The sequence below is a fragment of the Lepidochelys olivacea genome, assembly GCF_965140295.1.
Source record: "Lepidochelys olivacea isolate rLepOli2 genome assembly, chromosome: 18".
Taxonomy (NCBI): Eukaryota; Metazoa; Chordata; order Testudines; family Cheloniidae; genus Lepidochelys; species Lepidochelys olivacea.
The window spans coordinates 13,598,562-13,613,305 of NC_140428.1; the positions used below are offsets into that span (position 1 = coordinate 13,598,562).

The 14,744-nt window shown below is 50.2% G+C and overlaps 1 protein-coding gene across 1 annotated transcript in view; it reads right to left on the reverse strand.

The window, feature by feature from the left end:
* LOC311532793 (protein-arginine deiminase type-2-like) overlaps positions 1-14,744 on the reverse strand; it is a 75,003-nt gene that overhangs the window by 33,742 nt on the left and 26,517 nt on the right. Inside the window, exons 4-5 of the mRNA XM_084651619.1 lie at positions 4,947-5,008; positions 1,894-2,011 (exon numbers count right to left, since the gene is read on the reverse strand). Of these exons, the coding sequence (XP_084507745.1) occupies positions 1,894-2,011; positions 4,947-5,008 (180 nt within the window). The remainder of the gene's footprint in view (positions 1-1,893; positions 2,012-4,946; positions 5,009-14,744) is intronic.

Genomic DNA, 14,744 nt, shown 5'->3' on the forward strand with positions numbered 1-14,744 from the left:
TTTCTGATGCAAACAGCTGCCAGTAATAAGAGAGAGATTGCCAGTAGCTCGCTCACAGAGAAGCCTGCTGTACAGTTAAATAAAAACAGTAACATCTGTCCAGTGTAACGAGGCACAAGTGAGTGGTAGGTCAACATGTGCGCTACAGCGGCTGATAGGCAACCTGGGGACTTCCCCTTGATTACACCATCCAGTTATTACTGGAGGAAGTGGAACCAGCATGTTGCATCTGCTCTTCACAAGTTCTCTGGTTGCTGTGCAGGGAGATGCTGCCCCTCCCCGTTGTTACTGGCCTGTGAATCTTCACATATGTTGGAGAAACAATTTCCACTCCGGCAGAGGTTTAGAACTGGGGAACAAGCACTTTGTACTCAGACTCCCCCTGGGCTCTGAAAGTCTGGCCAGGTTCTTCCCTTTTCTCACATTGGCACCTGTCATAAAGACTCTGCAGGCCAAATTCTGCCCACAGTGGTATCAGCGTAACTTCCACTGTCTTCAGGATCTGTCCTTTTACCCCATGTAACCTCACCGAGGCAACTGGCTCACACGGATGTAACAAACCGAGAAGGGAATTTGGTCCTGCCATTGGAACTTAGTTAAGGATTCTGTTTGTGATGCAGGAGCCAGAAGAGAAGCCAGCTCACTCACAGATGGGTTGCTAAGTGTAGCACGGCAGGCACTCACCACCACGGCGCCTCCTGCTGGTCATCTGGGAATTAGCTCAGTTCCAGCCTCGGAGCGCCTCCTGCTAGCCGGTGTCTTCCTACCGGTGGTGCCTGCTTCCTCCTGATCTCCACCACTTCAGGCTCTGCATCCCTCCCACACCCCAGTGCCTCCTACCTTGGGGTGCTGCCCCACAGCAGTGCTCCCACAGTCCGGATCTCCCCTCCCCGGGGAACCCCAATCCCCTAAGCCCACCTTGCCTCAGTGACCCCCTGCCAGTCCTCATCTAGCCCCTTCCCTCAGGGGCAAACTGTAGTCTGAAGTGGCCACTCATCATTGGCACGGGGGTTTGGACCTGCTGCCTTTCCAGCCCCAGCTGCCTCCCTGCAGCCCTACTACTTCCCCTGGCCTTTAGTAAGGCCTCAGCCTGGGGACGCACCAGGCCAGAGCTCCCCAGCTCAGCCTGCCTTTCCCCAGCCCTGTTCTGCCTCAGGTACCCTGCTTGCTTTTCCAGGCAGCCTGGTCCCCTCTGCTCCTCAGCTGGAGCAAGTCTTCTCTCACTCCCTCCGCCTGCCCTTTCATCAGGGTCAGCTGGACCCTAATTGGGTGTGGCCACATCGGTGGCTGTTTACCCAGCCAGCCTCCCCTGGCTGCTTTTAACCCCTTCCGAATCGGAGCGTGGTGACCAACCCACTACACTAAGCAAAGTAAAACTTAACTCATCCCTAAACTGATCTGCCTCTGACCTGCCTCAAACACATGGGATGCAGATCTGCTGAGTCCAGAGTCAATGCTTATGTAGTTGCTTTCCAGGAGAGAACCTCACTTTAAAAGGACACTGAAGGGTCAAATGTGGCCCCAAATGCAAGTTTAGTGAAAAGAAACTTTTTAAAAAAGATAAATGATACCATATCAGAAACAGTGGGGGGGCTTAATGAGTAACCCATTCCTTTGCAGGTTTTGCAGCTTAAACACCGAAGCGCGGTGGTAGCACATGAGAACCTTAACCGTGAAAGCGACGAGAACGTGAAATGGACTTTTTTCAACATCTGTGCAAATGCGACAGCAAACCGGAAAAGTGAAAGGTAAATTCACTTTTAAAAATTCTCCCTGCTTTGATAACCTGCGTTGTTATTAGCAACATAGAAAAGGAAATTTTAAAACAAACCAACACTTCCCAAAGAGTTTTAACCCAACTGTGAGTTATAAAGGACAGGGGTCTGCTTATACCTTCTTTGCTGAATACTTTTTCATCGTCGCAATCCAGTCCAGAGATAAAAGGGTTGTCCTTGTCGCAGTTCACCAGCAGGATGGCTCCTTGCCCGTCTGGGCCCCAGGTCCATGTTCCCTGAAAATATAACACTCTGGCTTAGTGTGTGGGCTCTCACGTCTCCCGCTAGTGGCCAACCCCAGTGACTATAGGCCTGTTACTCAAAGAAAAGAATAATTCTTTTAGCTCCCAGGGTTGGAGGCCTGTGGTTTCAGTGCATTCACTCCTCACTGATAAGAATGGTGTCTGCACACATGCGACCCCAGTTTGTGCCAAACAAATTGAAGGCCACTTTTAGGAAGAGCATCTCCAAAAACCCATTGCAGCCTAGGTGAGCAGAGAAACTCTCTCCTCCACCCCTTCCCAGCACTTGCTACAATCATCAGACACCACAGTAATCTATCTTTACCATCCCTTCCGGTCCTAAACTGCTCTGCAGTGTTGGGAAATGGCATGTGCGGGGGAAAGGGAATCTCTAGCTAATGAAAGGATGCGCCCTCTGAACAAGTTGGAGAACTACACATGCGTTGCGTGGAGACCGCAAGAGGAAGTTGCCTCGGAAGGATAGGATGCTTTTTAAATCCAAGAACGAGTGGCTTGATAGCGCCATGTGGAGGCCTTCTCGCAATGGAGAGAAGGCAGCTCTGATGAGGGCGATAAGGAAATGCATTTGCCTTGCTGACTTGGTTGCATTCTACTTGTTCTGTCGTGACATGTACATTGTGATGGTGACTTGTGTGTGAGCAAAGCTTCATGTGAGATGGAGGGGGGCACAAGGACAGAGACACCCCCCTACCTGTTTGCATTATTCCTCTGCTCTAGCATTTGTTTTAATAGATAGCTCTGGAAACATTTCCAGGGGGACTGTGACATCTACTCAAGTGTCTGTCACTCACGATGCAATGACTTCGAGACAAGGGCTGGAAACAACCTGCCGTGAAGGGATCTGTGCTTACATAATATGGTGATGGATCCTTCCCCCTGGTCCCCTATTGCTTCATTCTTGGGACCACCGCCTCGTCTTCTGCAGGCCACAGATTTTTTTTTTTTAAAAAGCAAGCACCCATCAGCGCCAGGAGAAGTTGGCACCTGTGACTGAGATACCTAAGCCAGGGATTTAGGTGCTGAGCTCCTTTCAGGCATTCAGGACCTCAGCCAGATCCTCAATGTATGCAAATCAGCATACCTCTATGGAAATCAGTGGCACTGTGCTGATTTATGTGGGTGAGGATCCAGGCCTCGGACTGCACCTCTCTCCACTCAGGCTATGCCATTGACATGTATCTCGCGCAGCATCAACTGGTCATAGATGAAAAATTGTAATGAGCAAGCAGGCTTCTGAGTGAAAAGATCGTGTGCAGATCACATCTTTACCTTGAGATAACCGATTGAGAAAGGGCCAGCGTGCCAGAGAACCTCTTGAACGTCATAGATTTCACCAGAGCTTTCGACTGCATTCATAGAAAGTTGCTATGGAAGATCTTATGACAATATGGGCTTCCAAGAAAGATACTGTCACTGGGTCAAGATGAGTACGAAGGTTCAAAATGGAGAGAAAGTGACGAGACCAATCATTTTGATATCATTACTGGAGTATGGCAGGGCTGAATCCTATCATCCTTTCTTTTCTGCATTATGATCGATTACCTGATGTGAAGAGCAACATCAAAGGAAGATACAGGAGTTATATGGAATAGAGGAACACTTCAAGTTCTTGACTTTGCAGGTGACATTGCTCTGTTGGACACAGATGATGATGCCATGAAAAAGACTCCTGTCAATTGCAAGTGTGAGACTGCCAAAGTAGGATTAACAATCAGCCCAAAGAAAATTAAAGTCAGGACTGTTGAAAGAGGAATTAGCAGTGATGGTATATATGTGATTGACAGTGTAGAATATGGCATGGTTAATGAGATTGTATACCTTGGGATCACAATCTGCGCTGATGGCCAACTCCATAAAGAGATGGAAGCAAGAATTGCAAAGACAAATGGAGCTTTTTTTGAGACAGGCTAATATTTGAAAAAATGAGGAGATTCACACAAGAAGCAAGATAAAGTTATACAACGTCATGGTGATACCTACACTGTGATATGTGACTGAAACTTGGCAAATACTAGAAGCCCACAACAGGAAACTCAACGCATTCCATCAGAGATACTTGCAGAGAATACATGGTGTCCACTGGTGGCATAAAAGTAACTAACGCTGATGTGCTTCGAAGGACTGGCCACCAGCCTGTAGAGACAATGATTCGAGAAAGAAGGCGGAAGTGGTTTGGGCATGGTGCAGATTCCTAGACAAGTCCCTGACTGGATACCACCTGGTGGAAGATGGAAAAGCGGAGCACAACAGATGACATATAAAAAAAACCATTGAGAAAGATATCACTGTCATGGAAACAGAGTATAATGGAGCAAGAAATGTGCCACCAGACAGATGGAGGTGGAAACTCGGGATTGCCTCATGTGTCACAATGCGTGAGAGCATCTAATCTACCCTGATCTATCCCTCGTGGAGGCATCCAAGTGTATTACCACACAGGATGGATCTCCCCCTCAGCCACATGATTTGCAGCTCCTGGAAGCAAGACCTGTGTAGGGGTGCAGCCACCAGTGGCTATGTCAGATGCGTTGTGTTCTATGTCAGATGTTGTTACTCTGTGGGAAACAACATAACTTCTCTCTAACTCTGCCGCCCCCAGCTTCCTGTGGGGAAGAACAATCAGCCTAAAGTGCAATTTAAACCCTGCATCGGATGACTGTGATTGACTAAGGCTGTACGTAGGCACCAGGGGTCAAACACATATCCTAAGGGAAGGAAAGTCACAAGTTTATTGAACAGCGATTTCATTCCAGGCTCCACACCCGGGCCAAGGAGTCACATTTCACAAAGTGTCCTAAGAGGCCAGGAACAAGTGGATCCTATAAAAAACACAATGTGGAAAGGCCTGTCGGAGTCTGCAGTGCCCTGCTGGCACATGCTAGCATGGTGGAATCAAAGGCAAAGTTACCTTCCTTGGGTTGTTCTTTTCGACCACTCCATCGCGATCTGCGTCAACGTCCAGAGAGATCCCTAGGAATACAACACTGCTATTACAGATCACTGCTAACCTTAGGGCAAGTGGGGGAGGGACATCTCAGTGGTTTGAGCATTGGCCCCCTAAACCCAGGGTTGTGAGTTCAATCCTTGAGGGGGCCATTTAGGGATCTGGGGCAAAAATTGGGGATTGGTCCTGCTTTGAGCAGGGGATTGGACTAGATGACTTCCAACCCTGAGATTTTATGAAGCCCTGAGCCATGCAGTGCAAACAAGAATTGAGGCAGAAGAGGCAATTAAAAAAAATCTGCATGGAACATAATATTCAGTGAATGTAACAAATCCATTTTATAGATTCACAGATGGTAAGGCCAGAAGGGACCACGGTGATCATCTAGTCTGATCTCCTGTATGGCACAGGCCAGAGAACGTCCCTAAAATAATTCCCAGCACAGATCTTTTCAAAAACTATCCAATCTCCACCTACAAATCGTGAGGGATGGCGAATCCACCATGACCCTTGGCAAATTGTTCAGCTGAGCTCCTTGGGCTCAGCCTATGGTGTGCTTTCCAATCCTTCCGTTGTTCTCATGACTCTCCTCTGATCCCTCCCCAAAGTATCAACAGCCTTCATGAACTGTGGGCGTCCCTTCTGAATCACCTGGGAAGCAAGTGAGTTAAGCCCTGCGAATTGGATGGGTGCAAACATCTGCAGGGAGACCAAGTCTGCATCGGCAGCAGGCGGGGGGAGACCCCCCTGTGCATTCCTTCAGGTGAACAATCTCACCCGGGTTTCGGAGCACTCCAGGGATGGGCGCTAGGGCCTGTTCATTAAGAGCAGCCACGCTAGGCGCAGCTGGGCCCAGTATTGGCATCACATCATCAGGCAAGAGACACTGATGAGTTCCCTGGCCGCTCCTTGTCTCAGTAGCACAGAGGGGAGAGGGAGAAATTGTGGAGGTGGATGCCCAGTGCTGATGTATCAGCATTCCCTCTTGACAGGACAGTTTGCAGAGCCCTATGCAAAGTGATGCAGACAGGGCCCCATCCAGCCCCCTCCCAGAGTCCCGCTGCTTCCTCATGCACGCAGCCCCCTCTCTCCTCTCCCGTTGAAGACGCCCCAGTGACCGCGGCATTCGGTGAGCTGGGAAGCCAGAGGGGGAGCTGCAGTGCACCTGCCTGAGTAGGGAGAGGGCAGGATGGGCATTCAGGGGCCGCTGTGTCACTGATGTTGCTCCTCACGGAAGCATTTACGCCCGTGCCCATGGAGTGCACTTTGCACGGGTCAAGTGCCACCCTGACATGCAAGGGCAACGGAGACTCAGGACGTCAGAGCCAGTAGTGGCCCAGTAGCACCAGAGCTGCGGACGAAGATGGAGACAGTGATTTGCTGGCACTGGGCGGGGTGAAGGGCGGGTGGGTGTGTATGGTGTAGGGGTCCTAGAATCACACAGACATTAATGATGCTTTATACTTCTCCAATTTATCCATTCAGGGGGCTCAAAGTGCTTCATAATGAAATTAGCCTCACAGACCCCTTCTGAGATGGGTATCACTATACCAGGGGTTCTCAAACTGGGGGTCGAGACCCTTCAGGGGGTCACGAGGTTATTACATGGGGGGAGGAGGGGTCGTGAGCTGTTAACCTCTACCTCCAACCTCACTTTGCCTCTGGCATTTATAATGGTGTTACAGAAGTTTGAGAACCACTGCACTATACTAATTGGCCAAATGGAGAAACTGAGGCATAGGAAGATTAAAGTGACATGTCTAAGGTCATGCTGGAATACTATGCAGGGCTTCTGACTCCCATGTCTGTGCCTTAACAACAAACCTAGCTGTCTGCCACTTATCTTAGCAGCTAGCTCTTACCTAGCACTAGATCTCAAAGCACTTGAGAAAGTAGGTCAGTCTCATTATCCCCATTTTACAGATGGGGAAACTGAGGCACAGAGAGGGGACGTGACTTGCCAAGGTCACCCAGCAGGCTAAGAGCAGAGCTGGAACTAGAACCCAGATCTCCTGAGTCCCAGTCCAGTGCTCTATCTGTTAGGCTACCCTGCCCCCTGCAAACTGCCCCTTGGAACCATCGCTCACTGGAGCCCAGTGTAGGCATCTTCCTTTGTGGCTGCCCTGCTGAACAGCACATTTGCAAAAGGAACTTGCTTACAGCTCAGCGCACAAGCATAAAACCAGCGCTGTCATGTGCTCTGCCAGGGTGCTAGGCAGATTAAGGGGAAATATCACAAGGACTGTGTTCACCGGGCACAGGGAACTTCCGAGAAGCAGAAGGGAAAGAAACTAAGGAGCAGCTGGCTCTTCTCTTCCCCTTGTCTCTTTTCAGTACCGGCTCTCCCGGAGCTCTCCCTCTGGTGCTGTCTGGTGGCCAGATTCCATCTAGGCTGTCATGGTTTCTGGTAGGGCATGGCCCAAAGGCTAGAGCACAGGACAAGGAGCCAGTATAACCCACACACCTCCTGGGTGTGGTGGTCTGGCCCAGCTAGTGGCCCGGAGACCAGTTAGAGATTAATGAGTCTGTTACAGCCTTAGCTAGTAGCCATGTGCCTTTTAGCACACGCAGTAGTGGTTCATGCACTAAGCTTCAGAGGTCCAGGTTCAATCCGAATGACTGGAGTCTGCCGGTGTTACACCAGAACTCGTGGGTTCCACTCTGAGATCAAGGAGTATGGGTGGTTCAGTGGCTACAGCAAGCGAGTGGGTGTCAGGATGTCTGAGTTCTGCTGTGTGACATGAGGTAAGCTCCGCCCTGCTGTGCCTCAGTTTCCCCATCTGTAAAAATGAAAATAATACTCACCTTTGTAAAGAGCCCTGCCCTGGCACAAGGTCTGTAAGTGCAGCTAGTAAGCGTGAGAGCTCGCTGAGGTAGGAAGGACTTCAGCCATCATATTAGAAAGGCCTAATCTCCTCCTTTTGTGCCCCCTCCCCCCCAGATATTATTTCACTCCTCCAGACTGCATGCATGCCTTGGTTTACTACAACAGACCCCTGGAAAGCGGCTGCCTCTAGTCAGCCTGCAGGTCCGAGCGAATAATTGATTTCTCAGTTTGGCGGCTGAATTGAAAAAAAAAAATTAAGCTCGTTTCAAACCAAAAATGATTTTCTCCCTGTTCTTTCTCACGAAAGGGGGAAATTGAACCCCTGACTGAAATGTTTCAAATATCATTTTGAATGGCTATTTTCTAAACAAAATAGCCAAAAGGTTCGTTTTGAAAATGTCAAAATGAAACATTGCTTGCAGTGTCGGTCCCAGGGTATTAGAGAGACAAGGTGGGGGAGTAGGGTTGCCAGGCATCCAGTTTTTGACCGGAACACCCGCTCGAAAAGGGACCCTGGCGGCTCCGGTCAGTCCAGTCGGTGACACAGCAGGGGTTTGGGGCTAAAGCAGGCTCCCTACTTGCTCTAGCGCCGTGTGGCTCCCAGAAGCGGCCTCCAGGTCCTTGCAGCCCCATGGCGCATGGGCAGCCAGGGAGGCTCTGTGCGCCGCCCTCCTGCCAGAGTGTCGGCTCCGCAGCTCCCATTGGCTGGAACCGTGACCAATGGGAGCTGCAGGGACGACACCTGCAGGCACGAGGGTGGCGTGTGGAGCCTCTCTGGCCAAACATGTGTCTAGCGGCTGCACGGACCTGGTGGCCACTTCCTGGGAGCCGTGGTAAGTGCTGCCAGGACCCGGCCCACCCAACCCCCTGTCCCGATCATGGGCCCCCCCCAACACCCCAACACTCTGCCCCAGCCCGGAGCCCCCTCCTGCACCCCAAACCCCTCATCCCAGCCCCACCCCAGCCGGAGCCCTCACCCCAACCCCCTGCCTGGAGTTTCCTCATTCACCCCAAACCCCTCATCCCTGGCCCCACCCCAGAGCCCGCACCCCCAGCCAGAGCCCTCAACCCCCCGCCCCCACACATTCCAACCCCCTGCCCCAGCCCAGTGAAAGTGAGTGAGGGGCAGAGCAAACAACGGAGAGAGGGGGGATGGAGCATGCGGGGGCAGGGCCTTGAAGAAGAAGCGTGGCAGGGGTGGGGCCTTGGGATGGGGCGGGGCAGGGGTGTTCGATTTTGTGCAGTTAGAAAGTTGGCAACACTATAGGGGAGGTCATATCTTTTATGGACCAACTTCTGTTGGTGAGAGAGACAAGCTCCTGCTTACAAAGAGCTCTCTTCTTCAGCTCTGGAAAACGCTGACCTGTCTGACCAAGAAAATTGAGGGTTTTGTTTGGCCAAAACTATTTGCCAAATTCGACCTAACTTCATGAACAGTTTTGGTGCCCCGAAAGATGCATTTTTCGGACCAATTTCCTATTTGCCAAAAAGATTTCGCTCAGCTCTAGGCCCAGCTCAAGCTCTCAGCTACAAGGCAAGTGGTACAGACCCCAGACAGACAGAATGACGAGAGGTGAAATTCTGGCCCAGGAGTGCGGCTTCCCCTTTCCATAGTGCCGTCTTCTGTGCCAGCTTGTGCTGGAGAACCCAGATCTCTGGCTTTGTACTGTGCAGTGCTGGCCCTAAACCAAACCAGCTGGGGCGAGAGGGTGGCTTTGCTCTTCCAACGTGCCACAAGAAACTGAAGCCGGGAGAAAATATTGAAAGGCATGTACTGTTGACCCCAACAGAGGCGTGAAACTTCTCCAAGCTGCATGCCGGGTGTTTAGCATTCTAACAGACACATGGTCAGTTAAAGCCAGAGCCTAATCTCATGTCCAGTTATCTCCCATGAGGACATGCTTGTTTTCAGATATGGGCGGGTGGGTACATAGTGGTGTGCATGTTTAAAAATGAACATCCGATCCTCAATAAAGAAATGTCTGAGGCAGCATTTCGGCTCACGCTCAAAGGCTTTAGCAAGCTGTCAGGGTTTGAAATCACTGCTCCCAACGTGATTATTAGTTTTCACTCATATAGCACTATAGGATTGCCAGGCGTCTGGTGGAGCGCCGGAGCAGGGCCGAGGCGCATGGTGAGGCCCCCCGACCCGGCGCTCTTGCCCGGGCACCGGATCGGGATTCATACCATGCGGCTCGGCACTGTTCTGGGGCACAGGGTCGGGGGTCCTCCACACTGGTATAAAGCAGGAGTAACTCCATAGAAATCAGGGGAGTTACTCTGGATTTCTACTGGTATAAACGAGAGCAGAATCTGGTTCTTATGGCAGGATCCAAAATGTATTGAAATGGGCAGAAAGACTCTCACTGACTTCAATGGGCTTTGGATCACGTCCCAAGTCCCTGATTCAAGCCACTTGCTCCCAGAACCTGCAGCTATCCATTATTATTACTGTAACACCTAGGAGCTCTAGCTGTGGACTGGGACCCCCGTGTGCTAGGCCCTGTATAGACACCAAACAGAACGACAGTCCTTGCTCCTCCGGTGACAGCAAAACAGTGTCTTTTACAGAGGTGTGGGTCCGAATGGCACCCACTGAGTCCGGTGGTGCTTCCCAAGCAGTTTCACGGTAGCAAGCCAAGTGGTTTGTTGGTGCGCAGTGTTGGATTTCAGCACCTAGTTTTGCCACTAGCTATCTATTTCAACACTTGGTGTGTCATCAGTATTTGCACCGAGGGCGTTTCTTTTTAAAGGCGGCTTGCGGTGTTATAAACAGCACCTTTTGAGTCAGGGCAAAACCAACCCCCACATTAGGAGAGGAATTTTCGAGTGCGAGTCACTCAACCTTTAAGTCATCTCCCTGCTTGGGAAGATAAAAATCTCACCCTCACACTCCTCTCTGGTGCTTCCTTACTATTGGCATCACCTGCAAGACTCCCATTACTCAGGGCTGATTCTGCAAACTTTACATGTAGGCCTTGCACTAACAGTCCCACTGAGACCCCTCGCCCCACTAAGGGTTAGAGAATGGGGCGGTGGAAGCTTCCTGGGGGTGGGGAGAAAGAGAGGGGATGGTACCTGAACCATCCCCACACCCCCCCTTCCCCGAGCCTCCACCCTCATGCTGCCCCTTCCCTCGAGACCCCACCACGCACCACCCCTTCCTCTACAGCCCCTCCCCCTGCTGCTCATCCTTACTGCCAGTAAAAAGTGGGAGGGCTCTTTTAAAAGTGAGGTTCCAAAGGCCCCTTTGCCCCCCCCCCCCCATTGGAGAATCAGGCCCTTAGGTGCCACTCCTGCAATTGGGTGTGTGCGGGTGGACGCTTGCAGCTGTGCGGAGCCCTGCTGAAGTCAAGAAAGACCCTTCTATGGGATCAAGGCCCTATGCGGTCGCTACGGGCCTGGCACAAAATCTCAGCTCTAAACGTGCCATCATTTTGCAGTGTCCTTTGGGGAAGAGACTGCTGTTCATCATGTGTTTTTGGACAACACAGACAGCAATAGGGCCTCAATCCTGACGGCATTACATTACAAATAAGAGAGCCCATGTCTATTAGTCGATCAAACTGCAGATCATGAGTGTAGATCATGCTCACTGTACATGGCATTAGTTGATTTAGTCACATTGATCATACTCTAGATTTTATTCAGTATTAGCAGCAGTATTCAATACGTTTTTTCTTTATTCAGGCGAATGGATTTGGGCCGATTACCATATTCTTCTCCTAAGAAGTCACAGCTCCAAAGCGTTTAATGAAGGCCCCAGTGCCTCCCACAACCTTTCCGTTTGCTCTCCGCCTTGCCGTTCAAACTCACAGCTTCTTTGCCACCAGTCCCCTTTTGCATGCATGCTTCGATGGAGTCATTTTTCCATGGCTGCATAGTACCAGGGAGAAGGCTCCAGTATATCGGGTTTCCAGACACATTTCGAGACATGTGAAACAATTCTGTCCCTGCTGGTTTGCTGCTAAGCTGGTTTGCTGCTAAGGTGACAACAGAAACAGCTCGGGCAACTCCGGTTACTTTCGAGTGAATTTTACAAGAGAAAAAGAGATTCAAGGCCCAGCGCCAAAAGCAGCAGAAGCTCAGCGAAAGACGGTGAAGACAAACTACCAACATTTCCTCTGCACAAGCCCTGCGCAAACCAGATGCTACGGGCTAGGTTCTAATTTCCATTTTACAGATGTGACTCGGAAGAAAATCAATCGACAATGCTGCTAAATGGATGTATTGGTGTAACAACGCAGAATTCGCCTCGCTCTTGTGTGTCTGCGGGGACAGCATCCAGGACACACAGAAAAAGTCAGGCATTTGTATTTCAGACGTGTCTAAAAGTTTCAGCTGAGATCAGCGCCCCATCGTGGTAGGTGTTGTATAGATACATCTCAGAGATGCTCTCTGCCCGGAGGAGCTTGGACCCAGATCCTTGATTTCAATGGAAGTTAGACATCCCAATACCTTTGGGGATCTGGGCCCTGCAGTATAAAGAGCCAAAACAGACAAAGGACCAGTAGAGAAAAGGATCCCTATTTTACAGGGGGGGAACTGAGGCACAGAAAGTTTTATGCCTGTATTTTTGGAAGTTTTTGGCACACACAGGCAGGGCCAGATTTTGAAGCATTCAACTTCCATTTAGACACCAAAGCGAGAGGCTGGATCTTCCAAAGAGCACCATGCTTTAGGCGCATGCGGTTTATGGAGCCCTTTTAAAAAACCTCCATCCAATTGCATCCCCAAGGAAGCTGCTGGCTCCTTTGAAACGACGATGCCTGTAGTGGGTGCTGAGCCCTGGAAATTCTCAGCGTGGGCTCTTCTGAAAACCTGGCTGGAAGCAACTTGCTCAGGCCACCCAGAGCGTCTATGGCCAAGCCAGGAATTGCACCTAGCTCTCTTGAGTCTCAGACAAGCGGCTCATTCACAGATGTATCCGTGTTTGCAAAACTGGACAGGCTCGCTCAGAATACTTGCTCTTAAAAAAAGAAAGAGCCCCAGCCCTGTTTATTTTTTCCATCATCACGGGAAATCCGAGGGAGTAGATCGTGCATCTGGGCTTGCGTGTTTTCATAACAATGTTGCAGCATTGGACTCTGACCCCCCAATTCTGTTAGGATTACAGATGAGTCCAGAGAGTAACCCCAGATCAGAACACAGAATCAGGGAAATGTAGGATAGATCATCTAGTCCACTCCCCTGCACCGAAGCAGGATGAAGTATTATCTGTAGACCATCCCGAACAGGTGTTTGTCTAACCTGTTCTTACAAGCCTCCAGGAACAGAGATTCCATAGCCTTCTTAGGTAATTTGTTCTGGTAATTTGTGCTTAACTACCCAAACATCCTTCAGCTGTGTGTGCATGAGAGTGAGAGGAAGAGGGAGAGAAAATGACACAAATACATAATGGGGAATAACTGGCTTGGCAGCAGCACTGCTGAGAAAGAGCTGGGCGTTGTGGTGGATCACAGCCTCAACGATGCGATTCTGTTGCAAAGGAAGTAAATTAAATTTAGGTTGCACTGACAGAGGCAGAGCATGCAAGTCACGGGAGGTGACAGTACCACTCTGCTCGGTGCTGGTTAGGCCTCAGCTGGAGTATTGTGTCCAATTTTGGTCACTGCTGTATAGAACGGATGTAGAGAAACTGGAAAGGATCCAGAAGTGAGCAACAAAGATGATCAAAGGGCTGGAATTCAGGCCGTACAAGGAAAGGCTGAAGGAACTGGGTATGGTTAGTTTGGAAAAGAGGTGATTAAGGGGGGCATGACAGTGGTTTTCAAATACGTGAAAGGCTGCCATAAAAAGGATGGAGAAAAATTGTTCTCTCTTGCCACAGAGGGCAGGACAAGCGGCCATGGGTTCAAACTACAGCCCAGCAGATTTAAATTAAATCTCGGGAAACACTTCCTAACTGTAAGAGCAGGAGACCAATGGCACAGACGGCCTAGGGAAGTCATGGAAGCTCCTTCACTGGAGGTTTTCAAAAAGAGGCTGGAGAGCCACCTGCCTTGGATGGTTTACACACAACAAATCCTGCCTCTTGGCAGGGGGTTAGACTCGATGACCCTTGAAGTCCCTTCTAACCCTGTGGTTCCATGATTCTATGATCCAATCCTGGACCCATATCCATATCTCTTACCTATGTAACCCACACAGCTCCTGGGTGCGGTGCTCTGTCCCCTCTAGTGGCACTGAGACCACTTGGAGATGAATGAGTCTGCTACAGCCTTAGCTAAGGGCCCTGTGGCTTTTAGCTCATGCAACAGAGGCTCATGCATTTCGCTCCAGAAGTCCCAGGTTCGATTCCGCCCACTGATGACTGGGGTCTGTCGGCATTACACCTATATACCAAGGTGAGCAAAGTCCCCAGCAATCCCACTGCACTTCGGGATTTTGGAACTGTGACTGAAATTTGGCAGGTTTAACCTGTCTCCAGTTAGTATCAGGCAGGTAGCAAAGCATTAGCTCAGTACTTCAGGGCTTCCCAATGTCCAGACCGCTCCTAGCATGGAGAATGACTATGTGTCAATGTAGAGACAAACCCTGATGTAAGATCCAGCTTCTGACGAAGATAAAAATGGGTTTAAATGGGCTAGCGTTTGAAATCTCTTCCTGCCCTTGCTAAGCCCAACACCAGCGGTAATGGTCTCCACAGCTGTTTCTGTGGGTTGAGTGAGCCTTGGTGTATTTCTCAGACACAATAGAGGGGTGGGGGACAATTGCACCCACATAAGTGCCTCTGTTGCTAAGAATTCTCCATCTCAGATGCTTCTTTGACTGGGAAGGCAGGTACCAAGCAAAGACACAGCAGTGGGTCAGAACAAAATTCCCAGTGGGCCCTGGCCACATTACTGCATGCAGCCAACTAGCAAGACAGCTGACTTCCCAATTTCATCTCAAAGACGCATCAAAACCGCTGACTAAAATCAAGAGGCCCCATT